The following is a 24,209-nucleotide window of genomic DNA, read 5'->3' as shown; positions in this document are numbered from 1 at the left end:
CAGTAGACACCTTTCACACAGACCGTGACCACAAACATCAGCCCTCCAAACATAATTGGCTTTGCAGGCCACTCTGAGCTTAATATCTTTTAACAGGCATGAACCAGTGTTGAAAATCATTAAGAGTAAGCAGTCGGCCAGAGGAAATTAAAAAAAAAAAAAAGAAAGCAGGAAAAAAATGCAGTGATGAATATTAGACCAGGCGAGACCACACATTTATTCTAATTACTGCACAGAAATAAACAAATGATAAGTGAGGAGGATGAGAGGAGATGCGGTGCGTAATTTTTTTTCCTTCTTCATTTTAAGAGGCGTTTAATTCTTCAGATGTTTTTCATCACGAGTTTCGTTCTCTGACCTTGTGTTTTTAGACACCGGTTTACAGTCGCTGCAGACATGACATCATCACTTTGAATCACTTCTCCCTTCTCCGTCTTGTAGAATCACATCCACACACAGACAGAGCATTATCTTCGGACGAGTCCACAATGCACTGGTAGTGCTCGGTGGCACATCATTCTTATCAGCTCAACAGCTATTGAAGTGTCATTTCTGAGATGTGCGGGACCCTTTTTCTTTTTTTTTCTTTTTTTTTTTTTCCCTTTTGGGCCCATTGTACTGTAACCTAATTTGAAGAGATGACGGGGGGAAAAATGGGGAGGAACATCAATGGAATCGATTTACAATCCTCTTTATCTTGCATCAGAAACGCAGGTAGAAATCACACTATCTCTGCTCACTGCGCAACACCAATGTCATTCAGATCAATAGGAATTGACCCTTGTACAAAAGGGGCTTGGGTTGTCTGGATGTGTCCCCATTTGCAGAGCATATTGTCTGGTATTAAATTTTCACCACAATACCTTTTAAATGTAAGGCCCCATTATCCAACTGCAAATGACGTTTGTACTGCATAGCAACACCCAAAGCTAAGCAACTTCAGTATTCAGCGTGTGTAGCCACAGTGTAGGGCTGCAACTGAATACTATTTTCATTATCAGTTAATCTGCCAATTATTTTAACGATTAATCGATTCGTCATTTGGCCTGTGTGTCAAAAAAAAGACTCTTACTATCAAAGGTGACAGAGAAAAGCAGCAAATCCTTACATTTAGGAAGATGGAACCAGCAAAAGTTTGACAATTTTGTGTGAAAAATAATCTAAATGATTAATTGTCATAATAGTTGGCGAGTAATTTTCTTTCAATTGACTGATCAATCGATCAAGTAATAGCTCCACCACAGTGTGTCTACGTATAGTGTTTACAGTGTGAAAATAAGCACAAGCTAATTCATTAGCGATACAGCAATTGTCCAGTCATAGATGATAACATGTTACTAGGCTCTGAAAGGTCTGGCTTTGAATTTTTTATTTTTTTTTGCTGTTACAAAAACCAAGAACACACCAGTAAAAGTGTGACATGTGCATGAAACTTTCTATTTATCTGCTGCAAACAGTAACATTGCAAAGTAGCTCAGCCAGTAGCATTATTTACAGGCAAAAGGAACGTCGACAGTCCAAGCATGTTTTTTCTTTCATAGTAACCATCCAAACCATCCAAGGATTATGCTAGAAGCAACACAACATTTTAACAAATGACACAGGACTCAGGCTAACTAGCGCTAACTTAGCCTGAGAAACACGGATAATGCTGTTCCTCATATAAGCAGACTTGTTGTCCTCATATAAGACTTGTTGCTTGGCACAAGTAGCTTTTAAGCCTTAGTGTTTTACCACAGTATCAAGCATGTCGTCTTTGCAAATTTAATAACCATTTAGAGGATTCTCACTATAAAGCTAAACCAACAAAATCAACTTATGGAGTTTTAGCGTTAGCATTACTTCATCCACCATAGATTCAGACGTCTGAATCTATGGTGGATGACTAAAAATGAGACAGACAAAGGTTAGTTTTGTGTTTTTAAGATGGTTTGTGCCATATTTTTCTATTCCTGGGCAACATTTATACCGTCAAGCTCCTTACTCACAACATCGGAAAGAATTATGTCTAATTGTGACGTTCCTGATGTACCACGTTAGACTACACTAACATGCCTTCGGTTGACCTCCTGACCCTGTGCAGAGCAGCGGATCGTCTTCAACTACGGACAAGTGAAGTAAGATGATGCATTGCGACATTTGCATTAGCTCCATTGACAGGAAGTGTCAATCAGGTAGAATCAGTGACCATAAAGAGACATTGTCACCATACCATCTTCTATCTACCTTGTCACTACAGTGACACTGAAACCATGTCACTTGTGGTCCTACTTCCTGCACAAACATGTTTTCTGTTGTTGTTCTTCCATATATTCTCCTCTGTCCGTTCCTTGACAACCTTGCAAGTACTGGAGAGAGAAAAAAGTCAGACACAGATACACTCTCAAACTAACATGCCATGTGAAAACAAGCATGCTTTGATTGAATCCTTCAGTGTGAGTCATGTCTGTGGAGGGGGCAGGATCACTTCAAAGGATTCTGCTGCAGATTTTTGCTCTGAGCAAAATGATTTCTTCTGCGGGGAAATAATTGTTTGTGTCAGTGTGATATTCACTGACTGTTTTGCAATAACTAAAATATTTATGTACTTAGGTAGGACATGTAACAATGCATATTATTTTGGCCTTTATTCACTAGCACCCATCTCAGAGTAGGCTTACAATAATCCCTTTGACCTTCTTGACTTGCTAGTTGGTCAGTCATCACCAACTCATATTGTGTGGTCAAACTTTGTTCAAACCCACAGAACTTTATTTTAAATTCCATTCGAGAGCCCCTACATAGCAAGTATCTCCCTCTGGACTTTGGGGAAAATGTGTATAAAATGAGGCACAAGATAATTAGAACATTCCCTTTCAAAAAAAGAAATAGTGCAGTCATTTAAACATGGAGTTGATGGTTTGAATATTTCACGACCATAAACATCCTATAGCTCCAGTGAATTGCTGGAATAAGTGCTAACATAAGGCTGCTTATGGACAAATAATGTATGTATGATGAAATTATGTTAAGAAGATTTTAAAAAAATATCGTATTTGTGGGTTTGCCGACACTAGTGGTTTTATTTTTATGTCAAATTTGGATTGACATGTTTCATTTTGACTAATTAGGCAGAACTTTCTGTTAAATTATTCACGCTCTCTGCCATTAATGTCTTTAAAATCAGTTGGCGGACAGAAGTAAAGGAAAGGGGAAAATCTGCATTTCAAAAACACCAGATGAAACTACAAGACATGTAGACTGGATCCCATCTAATAGGCTTTGAATATTTAGGAGCCCTCCCCCCTCTCCCTGTCATAGAAAACAGACAGGAGGCCAAGAGAAATATCTTGCTTGTTTGAAAGCTGTTGCGCTAATGGCAAAGCGTTAATTAACTGAGGCATTTGCCTGAGACAACACGCTATCCCTAACAGGCAAAAAAAATAAATAAAACAACCCAAAAAAACAATTAAAAAAACAAAAAAGGCAGCACTTAGTGATGGAACCTGCACTTTTTCTTGACTTACAGGTGAATTTGCATAACATTTAGCTCCTCAGTGCCAGGATAATCAGCTGAGAGGTTGATTGAGAGGAATCCAACCGCAAAGACCCCACTGCTTTTCTTACTGACTTTTTCTTTTGCAAAATGGCTCACTTTGAGTCTGTAATTTGCGCCGGCATACCTTTTCCCTCAAGTGTGCCCATCAACGACACACAAAACATGGTATGTATGGAAATGAGTGCATCCCCCAGGAGACAGAGGGGATAGAGGTGTCACACTCAATGAAGCTAGTCTCATCCTGTTGTGGCGCCATCACACTCTGAACCCATTTAACCAGCTGCAGTTATCCGCAGGTACCATATGGATCCTTTAGGGCTGAAATCAGACCTGATTTCCCCGTTGCGACTGATGATAGCATAAATGATCATCACCGTGCTGATATATAACAAGTATACACCACATCGGTTAAGCCATGGGTAGTTAACTGTCATTGTTGTACGGATGGATGGCTGAGCTGCGTTCCAGAACACTGACAACATACGCTGCTTTGTGCTCCATTCAGCGCTGCCAAGAATGACTGGAGGCATCTGTAGCCGCTCTGCATTGCTCAGATCCTCATCTGGTGCTTATGAATATCCCATGAATACACCCAATGTCTATGGGTGAGAAAAAAGGTTAATGAAGACATTCTGCAGTGTGGATTCTTTGGTTTTTTTGTATAAGTTTATCGCCATGAAACATGTCTGCATCATTAAGAGCTGCATTGTTTCTTTAGATGAGTCTGGTAAAAGGTTAGGTATGTGGCAGCTAGGAATCTAAGTCCTTGCCATAATTTTAGGACTTTTTTTTTTTTAAATTAAAAAAATGCTTCTGCACTGGCATGAAATGTGATCAGTGAACATCTTGGCTCCTTCAACAAAAGTATGATATCCTTGGTATGTCTATGCTCTTTGCCGATGGAATGCTACGCCTCTTGGCTCATTGGGAATGGGGCCATGTTTTGGGTATCTTTTTTGCTTGGGTAGCTCCATCTGGTCCTGGCACCACTGTGCTTTGCCCCTGCCCAGGAGTTCTGCATCCCAACTATGTGTTGGCAATTAGCTGAGATGTTGGCAAGACGTCAGGCCGCACTGTGACATTCTCCCTGGGCTTGTTGACTAGCTGTCTGTATGTGTGTGTACATGTCTGTGTATACATGTCTCTGAATGTGTAGTCATGGCTTCTTGTTAATGTGTCATCATTCTAGCCCTCCTCTACTCTACCATTCTGATTCATTTCTGCAATACTGTGAAGCTGAGAGAACCACAAAAAAAATCTTCCAAAAATAGTGAACATAGATACTGTGCGGTGACATTTCTAACAGTATTTTGTGATACCAGTCCTAGGATGAAGATCAGTTTGTCACTTTATTCTGTTGATAATTACATACCTGTCATCCACTGTTGGAGGGTTTGTCTGTAGCTCTTTCCATGTGTTGTCTTTCTGGCGAGTGTTTTACAGAGTTAATTTTACCAGGTCAAACTAAGATCAGTTAGCCTCTATCTCACATATTTCATCTCATCTCTTTGCCATTGTCAAGTGTTAGTATATGGGAAAAAGGAAGAGGAGAAGCCCAGAAAGTATGGAAGAGGTCAGCCATTTTGTCTCCAGCATTCATTTTGTCCCAGGAAACAATTTTTCAGTCAACTCTTGGCAGGAACTTGGTTTGGTAGTTTTAACCTTTAAGTTTCCCATGTATTAGTCCAGTCATTTTTAATTATCTCCGCGGTGAGTTTTGTTGTTTGTCAAAATGTTGTATTTTATTGTATGATTTAAATAGTAGATGTTTGGTGCATTAAATTAATGTTAAAAAATAGATTCACTATCCACCTTTACCAAGTACCGGTAGTGATTGACCGGGAGATATATTCACAAATCTTTTTTTTCACAAGGCTATATTGATTTCAGATTCCAGTGAAAGACCCCGCCGTGACCTTTTTGTTTGCAGGTTTGACATGGCAGGACGACATCACTCAGCAGGTCATCTCCAGAGAGCTCTCTAAACTAAGGAACTTCCCTCTCCGCCATCAGGCCACACCTCCAAACCCGCTCACCGCCTACAGCAGCTCCAGAGACAGGAAACTGAGGCCTGCTCAGGCAAACCTGAACAAAAACCTTCCTCAGTACCTGTCTGGCCTGGGCTTCCTGCTGCAGTCTGAGGTCGATGGACAAAGAGGAGTTCAATATCAGGGACCCAACGTTCAGGTAAAAATGTCATACAGTGTAGACTTTTAGTATTACACTAGAGTGGATTGGACAGATGTGACAAGTGCACCAAATTAATTTTAAAGAGAGACATAAAGACTTATGCCACAGATTTTACATGAAGTTCAGTTTACTCTTCATGAAGAATCTGGGAGCTTCCTAAAGTTTTAAAAAGTAACCCTGTTGATGTCATCAGGGCATCTATTCTTGTGCTTTAGACTTTTACCAGAAAAATAAGCATATTTAAGAGGTAGGGAAAGTCTAATCAGAAAAAAATCATGCAGTTAACTATTATGGTGTCGTAGATGTAGGATCCAGTATTTTCAGAGCTTAATGAAGCTCAAGATACTATAAGTCAAGATACCTCAGTCTCACCAGCTTCAGTTTTGACCATTTTTATAATCCATCTCTGGCAACCATAACTTTAGGAAAGTGACTTGCTGAAGTCCTTTAGGTAACTGCATTTTAATGTCATAATGTAATCAGATTGCAAAAGATATAACATTTACATCCAAGGTTAAGGCTAGAAGAACTGTTCCACAAAACAAACAAAAAATTGAATTATGGAAGGGCCTCTTCCCATTCCTTTTGAAAAAGAGTCACTGTGTCTTTTGCAGGGTCTCCCTCTTGTCCCTGAACAGCCTTTGTTTCTATCCTTCTGTCTTCTCCTCCCTCTCCCACTGAGCAGCGCAACCCTTTTACACAAAGATCTTCCATCACCTCTTTACATTATTCAGGCCTCATATTTAGGGTGGAACCCCAGCTTTGTGTGAAATGTGCTCTGCATCCTTCATAGCCGAGCTGCTTCCTGCTGCTGTGTCAGTGCAGCCATAATGCAAAGTTGAAGAGTTCAGGACCTTCCTTATTGATGAGATGAGGTCTTTTGTTGTGTAGTGTGATAGAAAAAAGCAAACATGGTTAGCATGAATGGCAGAGCACCCCCAGCTCGCTGTGCTAATGCCATTATGGCCTCTCAGTATGCGGGGCTTGGAAAGACTGACATTTTCTCTATATACATTTGAAGGACAGAAAATGGCACCAAGGGAGATAGCTAGTATTAGTGCAGCAGTGACATGGATAATAATGCAGCTCTGTGGATTGGATATACTGTATGCTGAATTGAAGCGTGGGCCCTTATGATTCAGACAAGAAGAATGATCTCTCTCCCTCACAGAGAGAAGAAAGGACAAAATCACACATTTTGATGCCAATATTAATACCGATTACAATTGCCAAATGGTTTAAAGGCGTCTAGATGCCTGCGTTACAACGCACTGTGATGTAAAAACATAATTCATCATGTGTCAAATATAAACTTAAATGGCCATCTCTGAAATCAGATGACTCATAATATTTTCTTTTCAGATAAGGGTTTGCTGCTACTTCTCTGACAGAAGTGATGTGCATTTAAAGTTTGTTGCGTGTTGTGGAAATGCATGAAATTATTCTTTGAGTGACACTATCTCATCTATGATTTCCATAATGTAATTTCCAAGGGCAGTTGTCTTTGATCTAGAATCCCTATTCATATCCTGTCCTGTCTAGTCGAGCGCAGGTTGCCTCTGTTTTTATACTAAATCCTGTCACAACAATGCTGACCGGGCACAACCCCTCTTGTGGGGGGGGGGGGGGGGGGACTATTGCAAAGCTGAAGCAAGATGGAAGATCAATCGTGTGAATGTTGTCACCTTAGCTTTAGAGAAATAGATAGATAGATATACTTTATTGATCCCAGTATATCTATCTGATAAATGCTAACTGTAGCATCCTGACGTGCTGATGTCAGGTATAATGTTTAACGTGTTTACCATCATAGTCAGAACATTAACATTCATTGTTTAGCACAAGTCTCAGTCTGGTGGATCAATTATCGGACCATCAGTCATCCCTAAAGCCACACTTCACAGGGCTATAAATTATGTTAACAATGTTCTAAATGTGCTAAGTGGGCATTTGTGTTTCAGACTGAAAAAATCAAGTCTGATCATCTGGAGCCCAGCAAGTCCAAACCACAGCACAGCTGGAAGGAGACCACTCTCTATAGCCTCCATGGAGGAGATGGCCAACCTCCAGTCACCAAAGTCTTCACCCAGAGTGGAGAGGGCAAACACCCCATGCTCAGCACGACCTACTCTAAGCAGGATCCAGGAAGGAGCAAACTGCTGTCCAACCATCTGGAACGGCTTCTTGCTGAGGTACCAAGCACTCAGCAAGGCGATAAGGTTGCGTGGCCCAAAGGAAAGCTCCATTACCTCAGCTACATCCGGCCAGCCCCAAGTGACCACGTAGAGCCACAGTCCCAGGTGGATTATGACTCCAAAATCCAAAGACCTAATCTAGACAGACTTCTGCTCAAGGCCGGCTCAAACCGACTGACTGCCAAAGAGCCTCTTAGCATCATGGACGGTAAATTCTTCTTTTTTTATATAGCTTGTTCTTGATATTTCATATTCTGGATTTACATTTACATAACAATTTCTCAGTTTATTTTATTTTATTTTATTTTATTTTCAAAGGAAATTGTGTATTTATATATGTATTTATTTTATTTTCTGTTCTCATTCTTTTCTCTGTCCTGTCCAGAGCAATTTATCCAGAATATGGTGAACCAGCTGGGAAGTCACAGCATCAACATGGAGGCTTTGATGGGCAAAGACCTGGACCAGCTGGCTGAGGTCATCACAGGAGCGCTGCAGAAGGTGCATGAGGAGCAGCCAGTGGTTGGGGCCCAGCCAGGACCAGAAGCTGCTGTCTCCAGAGGGGACAAGGAGGGTAACCGAGAGCCACTGGCAGCCATGCAACTGAATCGAGACCAGGACCTAAAATCAGACAAAGGGCAGGATCTAAACCAGAAAGACACACTGAGAATGAAACAGAAAGGTGCATTTCTTCTGTTGAGAAAGAGAACACGAGCAGTAGTCATGTGTTTATTTTCTGCCGTAGATGTAAGCGTATGAGGCATTCTAAATATATCAGTGCTTTAATAATGCTTTGTTTGTATGATCCTTATAGAAAGTGCTGCCAAATGTATTTCTGAGTCTTTTATTTTGAGTCCTTACTGTTTTTTTTTTCTTTGCTAAATACAAAAGAGAGCTTGAGTTTTCACACAATCTGCTCACATACATTGTGTTTGTTTCCAGGCGAACAAATAGACGGTGCAGACAAAGAGCCTGTTGACAAGGTGAATTTAAAATTCCTCTGCTCAACCAACAAATTGGTTTCTCAGGGAGCAAGACATGTCCAAACTTACACTTTATTCACTTTTGAATGCTACTTCAAATAGGGATGATTTGAAAGTTGTGTAGACTAACATTTGCAGTTAAGTTATTAGAACTTGAAAGCAAACTTACTCCTGTGGGAACTTTTAAAGCGATATGAATTAAAATAGTTTTGCATGATGCTGTGAGTCTTTTGTTAGAAAGTAATCAAGCAAACAAGTAAAGCAACTGAATGCATCCTTTAATAAAATAAAAAGGATGTCATCAGACCTAGGACCAGCACCCAGACAGTGAAAGCAACACAAATTCTTACCCTTTCAAAGACTGACACCTCATAGAATTCAAGTCTCTATTCAAGGAGATAATTAAATTTTTTTCAGAGCTTCCTGAACTCTTTTCTAAAAGCTATCTCATTTTGACATTAGTAAAATGAAGTAGAAAATGCCTTCACTATTTTAAAAAGAAATCTTCTTTGATTCAACACAGCATGCAGCCTTCTTCTCCAAGCTCCTGGACTACCTCAACCTGGAGCCCTTTGGTGACGCACCAGAGGTCAACATTGGGCCACCAGTTCCTCTCCAGAAAATGGTCGGGCTGGAAAGTGTCCAAAGCCGGACCAAGCAGGGCCAAGTTCCCGTACCCCAGGAGTGGGAGGAGAAGGCTGTGGCCATGCCTGCAAAGACAGGCTCCATCCTGCGTTTAACTGGTGATGCAGGGGGACCTGACACTCAGGTGGACTCAGCGATCCAGAGATGGACAGAGGAGCATCAGACTCCAGCAGGAAAGAAGCAGCTGGAAGAGCCGCAGAAGAAGGACATGAGAGTCAAGACTCAGCTGGTCCATGTGGGGGTGAAAGAGTTTTCCAGCAGAGGGAAGGACAGACACTTTGGCTACATTATCACTGGCTCAGAGTGAGTATGATTCACATACACAATAAAACGTATTGATGTGAGAATGATCAGATTGCCATGTCATTTCTAAATCACAACATTCAGAATTAATATTCTATTTTATCAGCTCAGAAAGTTACCGTTTGAGAAATTTTAGTGTTTCACTTCTGTACACAGAATTGCAATTGAAAGTGTATTTAAAAGAAAAAAAGTTTAAAAGCTGAAGAATTACACTAGATAGTAGGTGTCTCAATATTTATGTTTTATATATCATGCATAATAATAATTATTATTATGTAAAAATATCTTATCTGTTGAATATGGGGTTGTTAGCAGTTTGAACTTGCCTGGTGAAGTCATTCAAATTTTGATTGATTGAGTGATCAGATGAGTAGTCTTGAATTAGTAGTAGTTTTAGGTGTTTTATTCTACTGTTTTTCACTATTTTTCTATACTGTTTGTATTTCATATTCTTTGGTCTGTGTTTTAATGTCCAGCTGTGGGTGTTACTTGCTGGTTAGACTACAGATGGTGTGGTATGGGACATTGGCCAATGATATGAACTTGTCCCACTGAAGACAAACTCAAAAATAAAGTAAAATTACTTTAAAATAAGCATTGCATTGGAGTTTAAAGAATAATAAAGAGAAAATAAAGAGTAGCTGCTGTCCTTCGCAAAATCATAGATGTAGACATATGTTAACCTAAGCTTTGCATGACACTGTTGACAGCAGTGCAGACTGATCTACTGTATGTCTATAATCTCTGTTACCTTAGTCTTTGTCCTTGAAAACTTCATCAACAATCTTGTAAAATCTCCTCTCTCATTCCTAAATGGATATCATCATCTCACTTGAGCTCACGGCCTCATATTATAGTCTATTGCTCTACTCACCAGTTGTCAGCCTCGCCATTGGACCTGTTTGAAGGCAGACAGATGTTGCATACCTTAATACTAAGCATATGTCTGTCTTTGTTCACTTACTTAAAACTGCCTTTAAGAGACGTAATTTCTGTCAAAACCACCCACACGATCACGTCTTTATGGAAAAGAATACCGTAGTTTGAAATCCTCAGCGTGTGCTACACCTGATTACAATAGCAGGGATGAGAAATCCCTCAATGTGTGGGTATTACTGTGCCGTATTATAGCTTTAATGATGATACTTTGTCAGGAAGGGTAGCCAAGTCTCTCTCTCTCTCCTTCGCGCTCACCTCTCAGTCAGCTCAGGCTCAGCAAAGATAAGTTCCTATCGACTGCGCCTGTGGCCCTCTCTCAAATCCCTTTACAGCGTTATCAAGTCCGGTGTCAGTGGGTTGTCCTTCACCTGTTCAACAGACGTAGGCTCATAAACGTCCGGTGGGCACAATCTTTGTCACCTTATTGCCTCATGTATAGAAGCGCCGATTAAGACGTAAACACAATATTGTTCATTATGTGGCTGGGGAAGGAAGCAGGTCACCTTCCGAATGAAACATCTGCACCTCCTCCTCCGCCTCGTCTGTCCTCAGCCCACCCAGTGGTCACCTATAGCTGGCCTATAGAGGCGTGTGCACTCACTCCAAACCTCTTGTTTGCACAGTTGTTATCCCCAGCTCCTTCGCACCCTGCAGTGAGGCTATGCAAACCTGCTTATCTGACAGCTCCTGACATTGTGGTGGGGGTTTGGGGAATAGGGAGGGTAGGTATGTGGAGGTGGGGGGGCGGTAGTGGAAAGGTATGAATAGAAGAGAAAGAAACAGAGAGAGAGAAACCCAAGGGGAAAAGTGCTAGCATCAACAACCAAGTCACTCCTGGAGCTCTCCAGTTGCTAGATTTACCGCAGAGGGATGCAAACGTGTCTGGAATTGCTTCAGCGAATCTTTAACGTTCAAGACCCCTCCAAAAGAGGAGGAAAAAAAAGAGCCACCCACTCTCTCAAAGGTGAAGTGAATCAGCCGCTCGTGCACAGCACACTGTTCAGTGTTCTGTCAGAAAATAGCTGCTGTACTGTGGTGTCAAGTGCAGGCCAAACAAAACAATACCTCAGCATCATTTTTCACTTAAACACGTCTTAAGATTGTAAATTTTTAACTTGAGGAAATCTGAGGGGGGAAAAAAAAAAGAAAACATATAACAAATAATGCTCTCGGTCGGTACCCAGCACTGCATGGAATTGGTTCCCAGTTCATTTCACATTTCTCTACGATGGAGTGGCAACAAAATTTGAACAATGTCTCATTATGATCCATGACTTTTTGGTTCGTGTCACCTTGCAGTCACTTGGCGCTCTCATTGATTCCAGGTTAAGCTGTCAACAATGAAGTAGCTTTCTGCTTGTGTGTGTGTGTGTGTATGCCCTTCTCATTTCCTTCATCCAGCGCGTTGGCCTGCAGATTGCCTTTGTTTGGTCTATTTCCTTGGCGATTTACTCTCTGAGTGAGAGAGCAGCCACGGACTGAGCTGAGATGAGGCATGGCTTTATCAGACCACCATTACACTTCACCTCCATTCCATTTGCACCTTATTATTCTCATCTCACCGTAAGGGTGCGCGCGCGGTCGACGTGTTTGTGTACTTTGTGTTGTCGTGTTTTACTTTGAGCCTACGCGCGCACGCGTGTGAAAGAAAAAGTGCATGTGGGCGAAGAAAAAGAAAGATGAGGGAAGGAAAGGGAGAGAAAGGCGCGTCCATATGATACAACCATTACACCTCATGCAGGTTCCATTTGCACCTTATTGTTTGTCTCATTGCTGGAAAAAAGCGAGTGATTTACCAAGCCTGAAGAGGCAGCTGATCCCTTTTCCCTTGGCACAGCTCTTTGTGTGTTTATTTGTGTTTGTGCATGCCCTGTGTGTCTGTCTGCGAGTGTGTACATGTGTGCAGTGCATCCATTCAAACAGCCGTAGCTTTTGCTTGTGTGCAATGACCCATTTGTGGATATGAATTGTGGCAGTATCTCCCTAAAAAAATAGCATTTTAACGGCTGAATAGCTGCATGTGTCTCGTATGGGTATGGACCTCCGAATGTGACGCCCAGCTGTCTTTGTGTGTCTCCCCCAGCTCCCTCACCACTGACCAGGGCTCGAACCTGATGGAGCAGCTGATGCAGAGGCTGAACCTCCACGCCACAGACCTCACCCAGCTCTCGTATGTACAGACACAAACATCCCGAACACACAAACTGATTGTCACAAATAATGATTTAGCTTGCAATTTACAAACCATACATCACATAGAGGTTAACTGGCCCCTTATAAAGCATTTGAAATGGTTTTGTTTTGTGCTTTTGAGGTTGGAGAAACAGAGTAAAGGTAGTCCAGGCAATGCAAGGACTGTTAATGTGAAAATACTGAGCCACACTGCCAGAGACTGGAGGCGTTTGTTGTTTTTCTGACCTTTTGGAGTGTTTGACTTTTTGCAGGGAGAGAAATCAAGCCTAATTACCTCCAGACACATACTGATGTCTCTACTGTATTCAAAACACTGCCTTGCCTCTATTGTCACTGTACGCCTTGTCAAAAAGAGAGCAGTCAAGCCATCAAACGACTCTCAGTTAGAGGCGAAGAGAGAACGAGAGAGAAGGGGAAGCAACAGTGGATCAAGAGATGGAAAGAGAGAAAGTAGTCCAGCAAGAAGCTGTTAATATATTAATGAGCCGGCGAACTGTCCTTGAACCCATCTTGGCTTGTGCTTGTACCACAGTTCTGCTGTACATTTGGTGTCAGCCCATGTAGGAGGTAGAGGAGATGTGTTCGCCTAAGATCTGACAAGCCTTTCAAGATGCTCCTGCAGGAGAAGTGAAGTCTGGGTGGTTCAGTAACACCCGCAGCATATGAACACCAAAGCCGGTGCACTGCAGTCTGCGGCTGCACTGTAACTGTAGATACATAGTATTCTGGCACAGATAATAGCTACTGAGGGGAAAAACTGTCTGACAGTACTCTGTGGTCTAGTGTTGAAAATACACACAGTGACCTCAAAGTAAATGCAACCAAGGAGACAGTCTGATCGCTCTTTTTAAATTCAGTCCTTGGATTTTGATAGGCAGAAACACCAGGATATGACTGAGTTAATCTCGTTACTACACCTGTCATTTCGTATCACTCAGAATCAACTCCCGATGCACATGATGATTGATGTTGTCGTCTGGAGGATGATGATGATGATGATGATGGCCAGGGACATTATTGCATTGTACAGTCATTCGTATGCCCACTAGTGGAAAAAGTATTCAGACCATTTGCTCAAATACAAGTACAGTCACAAGTCAGGGATTCGAAGTTAAATTATACAGGATTTTTCAACAAAATGTAGCAAGTATCAAAAATAAAAGTGCTCATTTTGCACAGTGCCACCTCTTCATAGTGGTAAGCAGTATACAGTATTACGTGCATGCTATTTTTCTGTATTTAATATTAGTACCGGTCATTATTACTTTTCGTGAAAAGGACTTTTTCTTATCTTTTCACAAGACTGAATTAATACTGAGCAAGTTTTAATCAAATATAAAGTAATTTCATGCAGCTAATTTCAAATATAAAGAATAAACCTTTGACATCATGATACTGATTCCAACCTAATGGTCAGATACATTAACTCAGAGGGTATCAAACTGTGAGGGGGGGATATTTTGACACACTTCTCTGAGTTATAACTGTGTCAGTTCTGCACATGCTTAATCTTTCCAAAGATATCAGTACCTCTGATGATAAGTTCTTTATTTGTTGTATGCATAACAACTAAATGCTAAACTAAACTAAAGTGAAATAGTGGCTGGAAACCTCTACAGCTAAATCACAGCAAAAAGACTCTCCTTCAAACACCAGAACCTTCCTGAGAAACTTCATGTTTTAAGTTTCTCTCCTTATTAAAGGAATCCAGTGCTAGCTTTCTGCACATCCACTGGTAGATTTCAAACGGGAACTGCTCATAGCTAATTTGGCATACTTTTAATGGTGCCATTTTGCAAAAAAAGAAAAATCGCAACTGTCTCAATTTTGTCAGGTGGGGGAACCAACAACTTCAGGGACAAGAAAAGTGATTAACAAGAAAACTCAAATGAGACATGACAAAGCAAGAGACAGAAACAACAACAACAAAATAAGGCCCAAAAAAGTAATGAATTAAATTATGATAATAAAAATACTTGAGGAAAACCGACTAGACACATTTAGATTTTCACATACGTACGTGAGCATATTGGAGTTGAGTACGTAAGGATATAAGGGGGACAAGAAAGAGAAGAAAAAGACTAGCAATGAAAAATGATAACAACAATATGGAGAGGGACAGTTAAATAAAACAAAAAGCTTCCTAAGGGGCATCTCTGGTCTCTTGGTGTCAGACTGGCGCAGGTCAGAACTTCTGGGTCAGGCCGAAGGTTTATTAATTTATCTATTTATTCTCTCAATCTCCTATCCACTTATCTATCTGTTTTGTTTTTAATTTTCTTTTGTTTGTTGTTTTTTTCTTCCTCCTCCATCTTTGCTTTCTATTGCTTTAAGCTTTGTGGTTTCATCCGGCAAATTATATTTTAGGAGCAGGTGCTTCATGGGACTATAATGTACAGTATATTCCCTGTAAGTGTGAACTACAGGAAATGGGAATACTCAAGTAAATGTACCTTTTTCCACTGCTGCATGTATCCGTGATCACAGTGCATTTGAGCTGTTAAGTCAGTGTAAAGACCACAGATAGATGCCTTAAATGAAGCGTCCACACCTTATTACACCTCATATTGATAACAGTATTCAATACTGAAGACAAATAGAGAAAATCTCTTCTTTCTCAGGCTTGTTTGTCCCCATTCTCTCTCTTTTTACTAAGTAATGAAAGCGCATTCGTGTAGAAATAGCTGAGACGGAGGACGTGACGCAAACCCATTGTGGCTCTTGCTGTGTGGCCACGGCAGGTGAGTTTTTGAAAGCCTGTGTCTGAATATGAGCGAGACTCAAGTACGAGAGCTGGGTCAGAACACGGCGCCCTGCTTCAGGGGCCGCTCGCTTCTCGCTCGCTCTGATGAGCCCTGATGGGAAGACGGGAGAAGAGATACTCAAATATGACAACAGGCGAGGCAGAGAGGAATTTCAGACGGAGAATATGAGAAGAGGAGGCTGGAGGTTTCGATGTTGTTGAGACGCAGCACACAATTATGTTCAAGCCTGCTGCTACAGTAATCAGCACAGAATATTCCCTTTTCAAAAGAGATTTCAAATTGTAGTTTGGATGATGATGGGCCGGGGTTATGATATGAGCCTTTTTCAGATGACGTAAGTGTTTTGCCCGTCAGAGACACTAGGGGGAGTGGGACACACACTCACGAGTACATCCTCACACACAGTCTGTGCAGGGATACAAACACACATACACACACACACACCCCATGTCAATATCCCGCCAACCAGTCTGCACATACACACTCCTGATGTCCCAGCAGCAGAGCTAATATGAAGTCCAAGCCTCTACATCCGATAACACAGGAGACAGTGTGAAGTCCTCCAGATAACTTATCTGTATTAACTTCACCTCCCAACTGTGATGGTGTTTTTTTCCACCAGTGTATTTAAATAGGGTTTGTGCAGCTTGGGAAAGAAGAAAAAAATCACGTCATTTCAATTGGAGATGCATCGAGATCTCTGGCAGAACATAATCAGTGAGGGAGAATGGAGGCAGGGGTAAAGATTGTGGAAATATTGACATTTACGAGAGCAAACAGAGCCCAGGTGAAGGCATTAGAGAAGGACATATTTCTTTTAGAGCTGTGTGTGGGTGTATGTGTGATCATGTTCACAAATGCACCCGCGCACGGTTGGATCGGTCCGTCTGGTAGTATCAGCTCATGTATTGCCTCTGGCCGAGTGAGTGTAGCTACCTGGGTAGTGGGCTGACTGCTGTTGAGTGGGTCTGGGGTCACGGTACTCCAGCAGTCTGCTGAATCTCCATCTCTGTCGTGTGCTTTGCAGAAGCACCCTATTAAATGTATGTATGCTTTCCAGGGCTTAACTGTTAAGACATGATGACTTACGTTAATGGGTTTGTGATTTAGAGCTGATGGAAATATGATACAAGTAGACATCTCAACCCACCATCCATCCATCCAAGTTTGTTATTTTATCTACTCCGTACATTATCTCAGAAGTCACTGTTTAACCTTGATGAAACGTTAATGGAAAAGCTATAATGCTTGTGACGCTTGCTTTGGATCACAGTACATTTGATGTGGTGCACATTATAACACGGAACGCAGGAAGCCGTTCAAACAGTTTACTGAAGGATGGATTTGAATGGTTGGTGATTGGGGGATTTTTTTTTAAAAGTAAATATTACAAAGCTGAACAAAAAAATAAACTCATGAATCTTGTGTAATAAAATACAAAACAGCATGTCAAACTTAAATCAATACATGCAATAACAACCAAACAAATTCTTATAAATTATTATGGTTTGTATAAAACTCACATCAGTTCTGTTTATTCTGCCTGGTTTGGAGAGAAAAGAGGGCCCATGCAGGCCTGAAGGGTGGAGTTACGTAATCTCAGTGGGAGTGGACCAGTCAGGAGTGACAAGATGGTGTGTCTTTTCACATGCACATCATCATTTCTATCCAAACTGCAGACGGACACAGTGTGCAACCGGCTTGTAAACCTGTTCCAGTCAGATACTTCCTTGAGGAGTTGATAGACACCAAACCTAAACTAAAGAGAAGAGTGAATATTGGACATTTGTAAGGCGGACAAACCCTTGACTTCAAATCTGCACATGTAAACCGTGTATCCAAGCAACAATATTGTAAACAAAAACAAAAAATTGCTCTGAATCAAAATGAAGGGAAAACAGTGGCTAACTGGAATGGATGGGAAACTCAAAGCAGCAGCATGAAAAGTTTATTTGAATGAATGAGCTGAAACAAGCAAGAACATTGATTCAAATGGTTAAGAAAGACTGAATGACTCACTGCAAAAGAATATTAATTTTCTGAGGTAAAGTTCTTTATTGAGCCCCAAAGCCTTATGCTCTTAAAAGAAGTCAGACAAAATCTGCCTGTGCCTCAAGAATTTGTCAAACTGTTTGAAATACAGCCCAATTTGTATGAATAATTTTCCCACGGATTTCAGCATTTTAAAATATTTGTAAAAAGACGAATTAAGGCTGCACTGAGAATCAAGAAAAATAAAACTTGATTATACAAAATTATTCAAACAAGCTGATTTGTATTGGAGACACCAACTTCATTAAATTTTCCACAGGCAGATTCTCACATTGTGGACCTCATTGTTCATTTCTGCCATTTTAAAATTGTCACTAAATGACCTAATCGGATTTTCCCACAGTTTGAGAGAGCGATACATCTGACCCCCCCATTGATCATCAGCTCCTTCATAACACGTGTTCATTATCGGTATCACAGACATCATTGATTAATTTTGATTTTGACAAAAACTTGAGGAAAATGAGCTCGCAGCCACATCTCAGCGTTCAGAATTACCCTGATTGGCCCATTGGGGAACTACAATTACAGCAAAACACGGTGCCATGTCTGTCACTGATTGGCCCCAACAGGGTCTTCCTTCGCCATTCGTGGGGGTTGACATGCGTATAGTTGCCTTGTTGAAACCTTTTTTGAAAGACAGCCCTTCCCAGAACTGTGAAGTCACTGTTTATTTGTTCTTTCCGCTGTCAAAAATGTCTTGTGCTTCTTACAAAACATGTTTCAATTTGGGATGTTAGGAGGTTACAGTAGACTTCTTTACTTCAAAACATGCAGTTCTTCTTTACCACTGCTGGGAGTTCTTACAAAGTCTGGGAGGGTGATTTTATTTCTTGGCCGACCTCAGGGACCTTATGAATTTATTCTGCTCCAGGGAGAGAAGTCTGTTGGTGATTCCTGACCAGACAGAGGAGAGTACAGGCAGGTTACTGCAGGTGAAATGAAAACAAGGTGCTCAGCAGGTTGACTGTACTTTGGTCGTTGGTCAAATTCAGACTGAAGACGAAAGGAGAATTCAGGATTCTTTGAGCATCCGGTACTCGGCAACTTGTGTTTGCATCGTTCACACTTGTTATTTGTGCATTACATTGTTTAAAAGTTAAACATATCTAGCACTACTTTGCTTGGTAATCTGACTACAGATTAGCAAACACACATTTTCCTGAGAATTAAATGAGAAGATATCAAGTATGTACTCTATGTAAGTGTCTAATGAATATGAGGCTGCAGTCAGTTGCTAGTTAGCATAGCTTAGCACAAAGATCCACCTAACTTTTATTGTTTATTCAATAGAAAAGAAACAACTGAAGTGTAAATTGACGAATTGCTTTTCTGCAGAGGGTTGTGTTCAGGCTTAGCAGGGAGCAGAAACTTCTCTGCCAGTCTCAGAGTGTACATCACCCCGTCCAACACACAATCAGTGGTTCTTTGCTTAAAGCGGAAAAAAATAGATTTGAAGTTATCATTGTGTTTAGAATAGGAGCGTATATATCTGATCAGAAGTGTGTGAGACAGACGACTGGAAAATGAAACACCTCCTGTGTAGACAAGCTATCGCAGTGACAACAAATGGTGTCAAACTATTCCTTTAAATACAACTGCTCGTGTTTCTTTGCTGTTTTTCTGCAGTGTCTTGGGTCCAGCTTTGACTTTCAGAATTGGCGCCAACCCCAAGAACGTTACCACTGCAGATCTGGTTCAAGTTGCAGGTAAGCGTAGTCTATATTTTTTTTTCTTGGCTCGCCATTTGCACAATGATCCCGTAGACAATCTTCATTGCCATTCATCTCATTTTCAAAAGCCACACCACTCTGTCACCGTCTGTGTCTCGGTAAATGAGAACACCGATTAGCCTCTCCAGATACAGTAGATAGGCTGGTGTTCATCTTGTTCAAACAAACCCCTGTCCCAAAGAAGATTATCAACAACAGTGCAATGACAGATCACCATCAATTACTGAGATGATGAGTCTACTGTCCACACACACACACACACACACACACACTCATATACAGCGAACAGTATTGTTTTCTTTGGTCTTATGTCCAGCGATCTAGTTGAAACAGGTTTGCGCCAATCATTTAGAGTGTATCCTCTGCTGTGTGTGTGTGTGTGTGTGTGTGTGCATGCATGTATGCACTTGTTTGATGTCGACTGATGGAGAGCTGTCACCCACAGAAAGGAGGGTTGTCAGTATGCACTGCCTCCACTCCCCTGTTCATTGTCTGCACTCCGATCTGCCCGTCGCTGGTGTCGGGGTGTGTGTGATGTGTGTCGTTGTCCTTGCTTTGGTCGGAAATGACTTTGAGAAGCGCAGCAATACTGCCGACAGTCAATATCATCCAATATCACCCCACTGGAATCAACATGGTGGTGTTGTTATTGGCTGAAATGTGTCGCTGCTCCAGTTTTTCGGCGTGGCAACATTTTTTGGCACCAACTCGTTTCCTATTAGGGATGTGCTGGCTGATGGCTGTTGATACAGATTTACCGCAAGAAAAGTTGGGCCAGGGGTTGAGCTTTTGTTCAGTGGTTTTCGAACATGTGTGTGCTTGTTGGATTACAGTGTGTATCTGTATGTATACTTCACTGTCGCCCCACTTTTGCAATGTTTGTTTGACAGAATGATCGCATGAGCAAATATTGCAGGTGCTGTAGATTTAGCTCTTACACATGAGGTGTAAGAGTTAAACTGTGTCATATTATCCTTCTCTTTTCACTCTTTCTTGTCCATCCCTTTCCTACTTCTCCGTCTCTTTTTGCCCTCCGCTTTGTGTGACTGATTGTGATTAGGTGGCGTGTGGCGAGAGCTAATGACGGGCACGAGAACGGCTGAAATGTCAGACCAAATGTTAAGTCAACATGATCATCAGCTTGACCCGTGTTGATAAATTGTGAACACGGCCCACCTGAATAGTGATTTGTAAAATATGGCAGAAGGAGATTATCAAACCACTTAAGGTTCAGATGCATCGCCATTGTGGTTCAGTCCCAACTGAATATGGGTTGTGGCTGTGATATGTATTAAAAATGTAGTTGGTGGTTAAGTCCTTGGTCTCTGGAGCTACATGTGTGTCTCCACTGAACTCAGATCTAATCCTCCTATGGCCTTATCTCCTCTTGCCCCCCTGCTGTCTTGTTACCCCTCCCCCAATCTCCACCACAGTGTGAAGTGAAGTGGAATTCCCACTGTCCTCCTGATATTAGAAACAATGTGACGTGAATGGAAAAACTCTCCTTTTTAATGTTTCAAACCCTTCACTAGCTGTATTTCAACTCCACATATGCATGCGTGACATTGAATTCAATACAGTATGGCAATGGCATAGTGATTTCAAAGCAGTTACCAGCTTGTGCAGCAACAGCATGGTTTAAGAAGTCTGAAAATCAAACTGACACCCACATGCAGTGGCCACCTGGGTAATCCTGGCTGACCGTTGCCTTATGTGTGACTGTGCATAAATGACACGGCCTCTTAATGAACTCATCAAAACCCCTGCCGAATCCCGCGCTCAACCTGCTGCTGAGAGCCTTCACCGCGTGCTTTATAGCAGCCATTAAACTAGAAAACCAAAAAAAAAGAAGAATGCCACAGAGAAATCAGCCAACATATTCTTCTTTATAGCTTATTAATAAAAGAACGTAAGTAGTTTGAAAGCTGATGTATTTATAGCACATTTCAAGAGCAGATGCTGCAATAAAAGACAAATAAATAAATACAGAGAAACAGACATGAAATGCAGAAATAAAGTTCCAAAGTTTAGGCTATAACCTCAAAAGCTCCAATAGCTCTTTAACAAAGGCAGGTACCTGACAACGCAAAGACCCCAGAAATGTTTGAACTACCCTGTGTAAAGGAAAGAACATTAGTGTTAGAGTGTTAAATGAGAGCTTTTGGTCAGCTTGGTCAACAGTTTGGCAGCAGCATGTTGGATCACTTGTGTAAGCGAGTCGAGGGCATCTAGCTAAGGTAGGTGACAAGAAAATGGCAATAGTCGAGATGGTATGAAACAAATGCGTGAATAATCATCGCAAACAATGTCGGAGTTTCGCGATGTTTCTCAGGTGGCTGAAACAGGATTGCACCTTTTACATGGTGGTCAAGACTAAAAGCCAGACAGCATAGGAAAGCAAGGGATAAATGCACTTTTTTTTATTACACACTTTTGTGGCAATTTTGTACAGCAACGTTTTGAGGCTTAAAGGTCCATTGTGTAGGATTTAGGGGAGCTACCGGCAGAAAAGGAATCGAATGTGATAAGTGTCTTGTCATTTCAATATAATCACCTCATGAGTCTTTTATATCTGTATATCATATATATACAGTCTACCATGTTGCACCACCTGTAACCGGACTGAACAAACCAAATACTGGCTCTGCAGGGGGACCCTCATGTTTTTACTGGCCATTGTAGTTTCTCCTGCACCTTTGGAGAGGAAGGTTGAGACTAAGGGCATTCAGCTGGTTGCAGCCTACCATGTCAAGACTAGATACCACTAAATGTTTGCTCGTGTAACATTTATCTCTCACAATAAAGAGGGAAAGAAAGTTGGTGCACATATCAACTGAAAAAAATGCAACATGTGATGCAGGAATGATCACACAAGGTTTTGAGATTACATCGGTTATATACAAGAAAGTTGGCAGCTCTGAGCATCCTTAACTATGTGATTCAAAGCCATTTAAAAGTTCGTATAAATACTGATATCAAACTTGTAGATGGGTGGATTTCTAAAAGAGTGATGATTGAATCATTAGATTTTCCCAGAGCCTAAAACGATGTCTTCAAATTCCTTGTTCCATCCAAAACCTTCATTTTTATATATTTCTACAGCGATATAACAGAAATAAATAAATCCTCACATTTAAGAGGAAGAATCAAATGTTTATAATCTTTTGATTAAATTGCTGTGATCGAATGCTTATCAAAGTTGTAGTTGATTAATTTTCCTGTTGACTACTCAACACTGCTTAAGATATTTTATATTTACTGTTTGAGCAGCTATTAGCTATTATTTTAATTATCTTAGATCTGCAAAAGATAAAAATAATTCTCAGAGCCCAGACATCTTTTAATGTCTTTGTTTGACCAACTGCCCAAAACCCAAGACAAGGTTTTACAAACTAGAGAAAAGCAGCAAATCTTCACATTTGAGAAACTTGAAGCAGGAAATGTTTATTGCACATGCTAAATATAGCTCATTAAATATGTCTCAAACTTAGTTAATCAGTTGTCAAATATGTAGTGGATTGATTTTCCTGTTGAAAATGTACTTGTTATATTGGACAGTTATTGTAAATGGTTGTTATTAGTTTTTAACTGTCCTGTAGATGTGTTTCTACACGCATTCATTTGCATGTGCATTTTGATGAAACAACAACCTTTTACTGGTGTTACTCTGACTGTACTCAGCCAGTGTCTGAAGGAGGTTAATATGGCTCACATACATTCTGCTGTCCATCTATCTGCCCATCACTTCTATTTGATGTGTTCAATAGACAAAGAATAGACAAAGAGGCTCGGTTGAAAGGCATGGACAGTATAGAAGAGATTTGATAACTCATTGAAAAGCATCTTTTGGGCAGCAGGTTCTTAGCGGTGCAGTGAAAGGCCTGCTGGGAGGTCTGACTGTATTAGTGGAGGTAGAGGCTCTTGTGTTCTGCTCAACTGGAAAACAGCAGGACAAAGACCCGCACAGCCTAATCCCTGCTCGGCTGCAAAACAAAAGAGAAAGCTGCTGCTTTATCAAAACTACAAGGCATTCTGTGTGTCCGTGTTTGTGTGTGGATGTGTGCATATTTGTGCACGTGTGTGTGTGTGTGTGTGATTTTTTTTTTTTTTTTGCAGCTGTGTTCATGCTGTGCCAAGAAAATGATTTATTCAATATTTGATGAAGTGGCAGCCAAGCTGTTAAAACCAGTGTTGAGATGTGTTGTTTAGAAGTCTACTTTTTTTTTTTTTTTTTTTTTGGCCTTCTTCCTTCCTCTCAATCTAGATGTGATTTCTAGACATGAAAATCACCTTCAGTTGTTGGAAATTGGATCTGCCGGAGTTACTTTTGCTCACTGTAAAGCAGTATTTTGTAGCTGATGATGGATGTGATCCACTCACTGTTTCCACTCACATGTTTGTGCTCTTCGCAGTGAGTCAGTGGATTTATGTGTAGGCAGAATATTTTTGCTTTATGAAGTGTCTATAATTATGTCCTGTCGTTATTTTTTTAAATTGAAAGTATAGATGTTTTTTTGATTGATCGTTTTCCACATTTGCTTACACATGTGTGTTACTTCTATGATAATTACACTTATAAATCTCATAAATCTGCAGTTTGTTGCATAATGTGGACAGAGGAGAGCCGAGATGATGTAGGAGGAATGGCTTGTTGGTGCAGATGAAGGGATGAG

The 24,209-nt window shown here is 40.9% G+C and overlaps 1 protein-coding gene across 1 annotated transcript in view; it reads left to right on the top strand.

Annotated features, from left to right (window-relative positions):
• Window positions 1-24,209, top strand: part of ptprn2 (protein tyrosine phosphatase receptor type N2) — a 115,026-nt gene that overhangs the window by 20,417 nt on the left and 70,400 nt on the right. Inside the window, exons 4-10 of the mRNA XM_046371747.1 lie at window positions 5,469-5,725; window positions 7,690-8,131; window positions 8,309-8,605; window positions 8,866-8,906; window positions 9,430-9,854; window positions 12,877-12,963; window positions 19,433-19,512. Of these exons, the coding sequence (XP_046227703.1) occupies window positions 5,469-5,725; window positions 7,690-8,131; window positions 8,309-8,605; window positions 8,866-8,906; window positions 9,430-9,854; window positions 12,877-12,963; window positions 19,433-19,512 (1,629 nt within the window). The remainder of the gene's footprint in view (window positions 1-5,468; window positions 5,726-7,689; window positions 8,132-8,308; window positions 8,606-8,865; window positions 8,907-9,429; window positions 9,855-12,876; window positions 12,964-19,432; window positions 19,513-24,209) is intronic.

The sequence above is a fragment of the Scatophagus argus genome, chromosome 18, assembly GCF_020382885.2.
Source record: "Scatophagus argus isolate fScaArg1 chromosome 18, fScaArg1.pri, whole genome shotgun sequence".
NCBI classification, from domain to species: domain Eukaryota; kingdom Metazoa; phylum Chordata; class Actinopteri; family Scatophagidae; genus Scatophagus; species Scatophagus argus.
The sequence above is the reverse complement of the archived record's forward strand: the minus strand, read 5'-3'. Positions and strand labels throughout refer to the sequence as shown.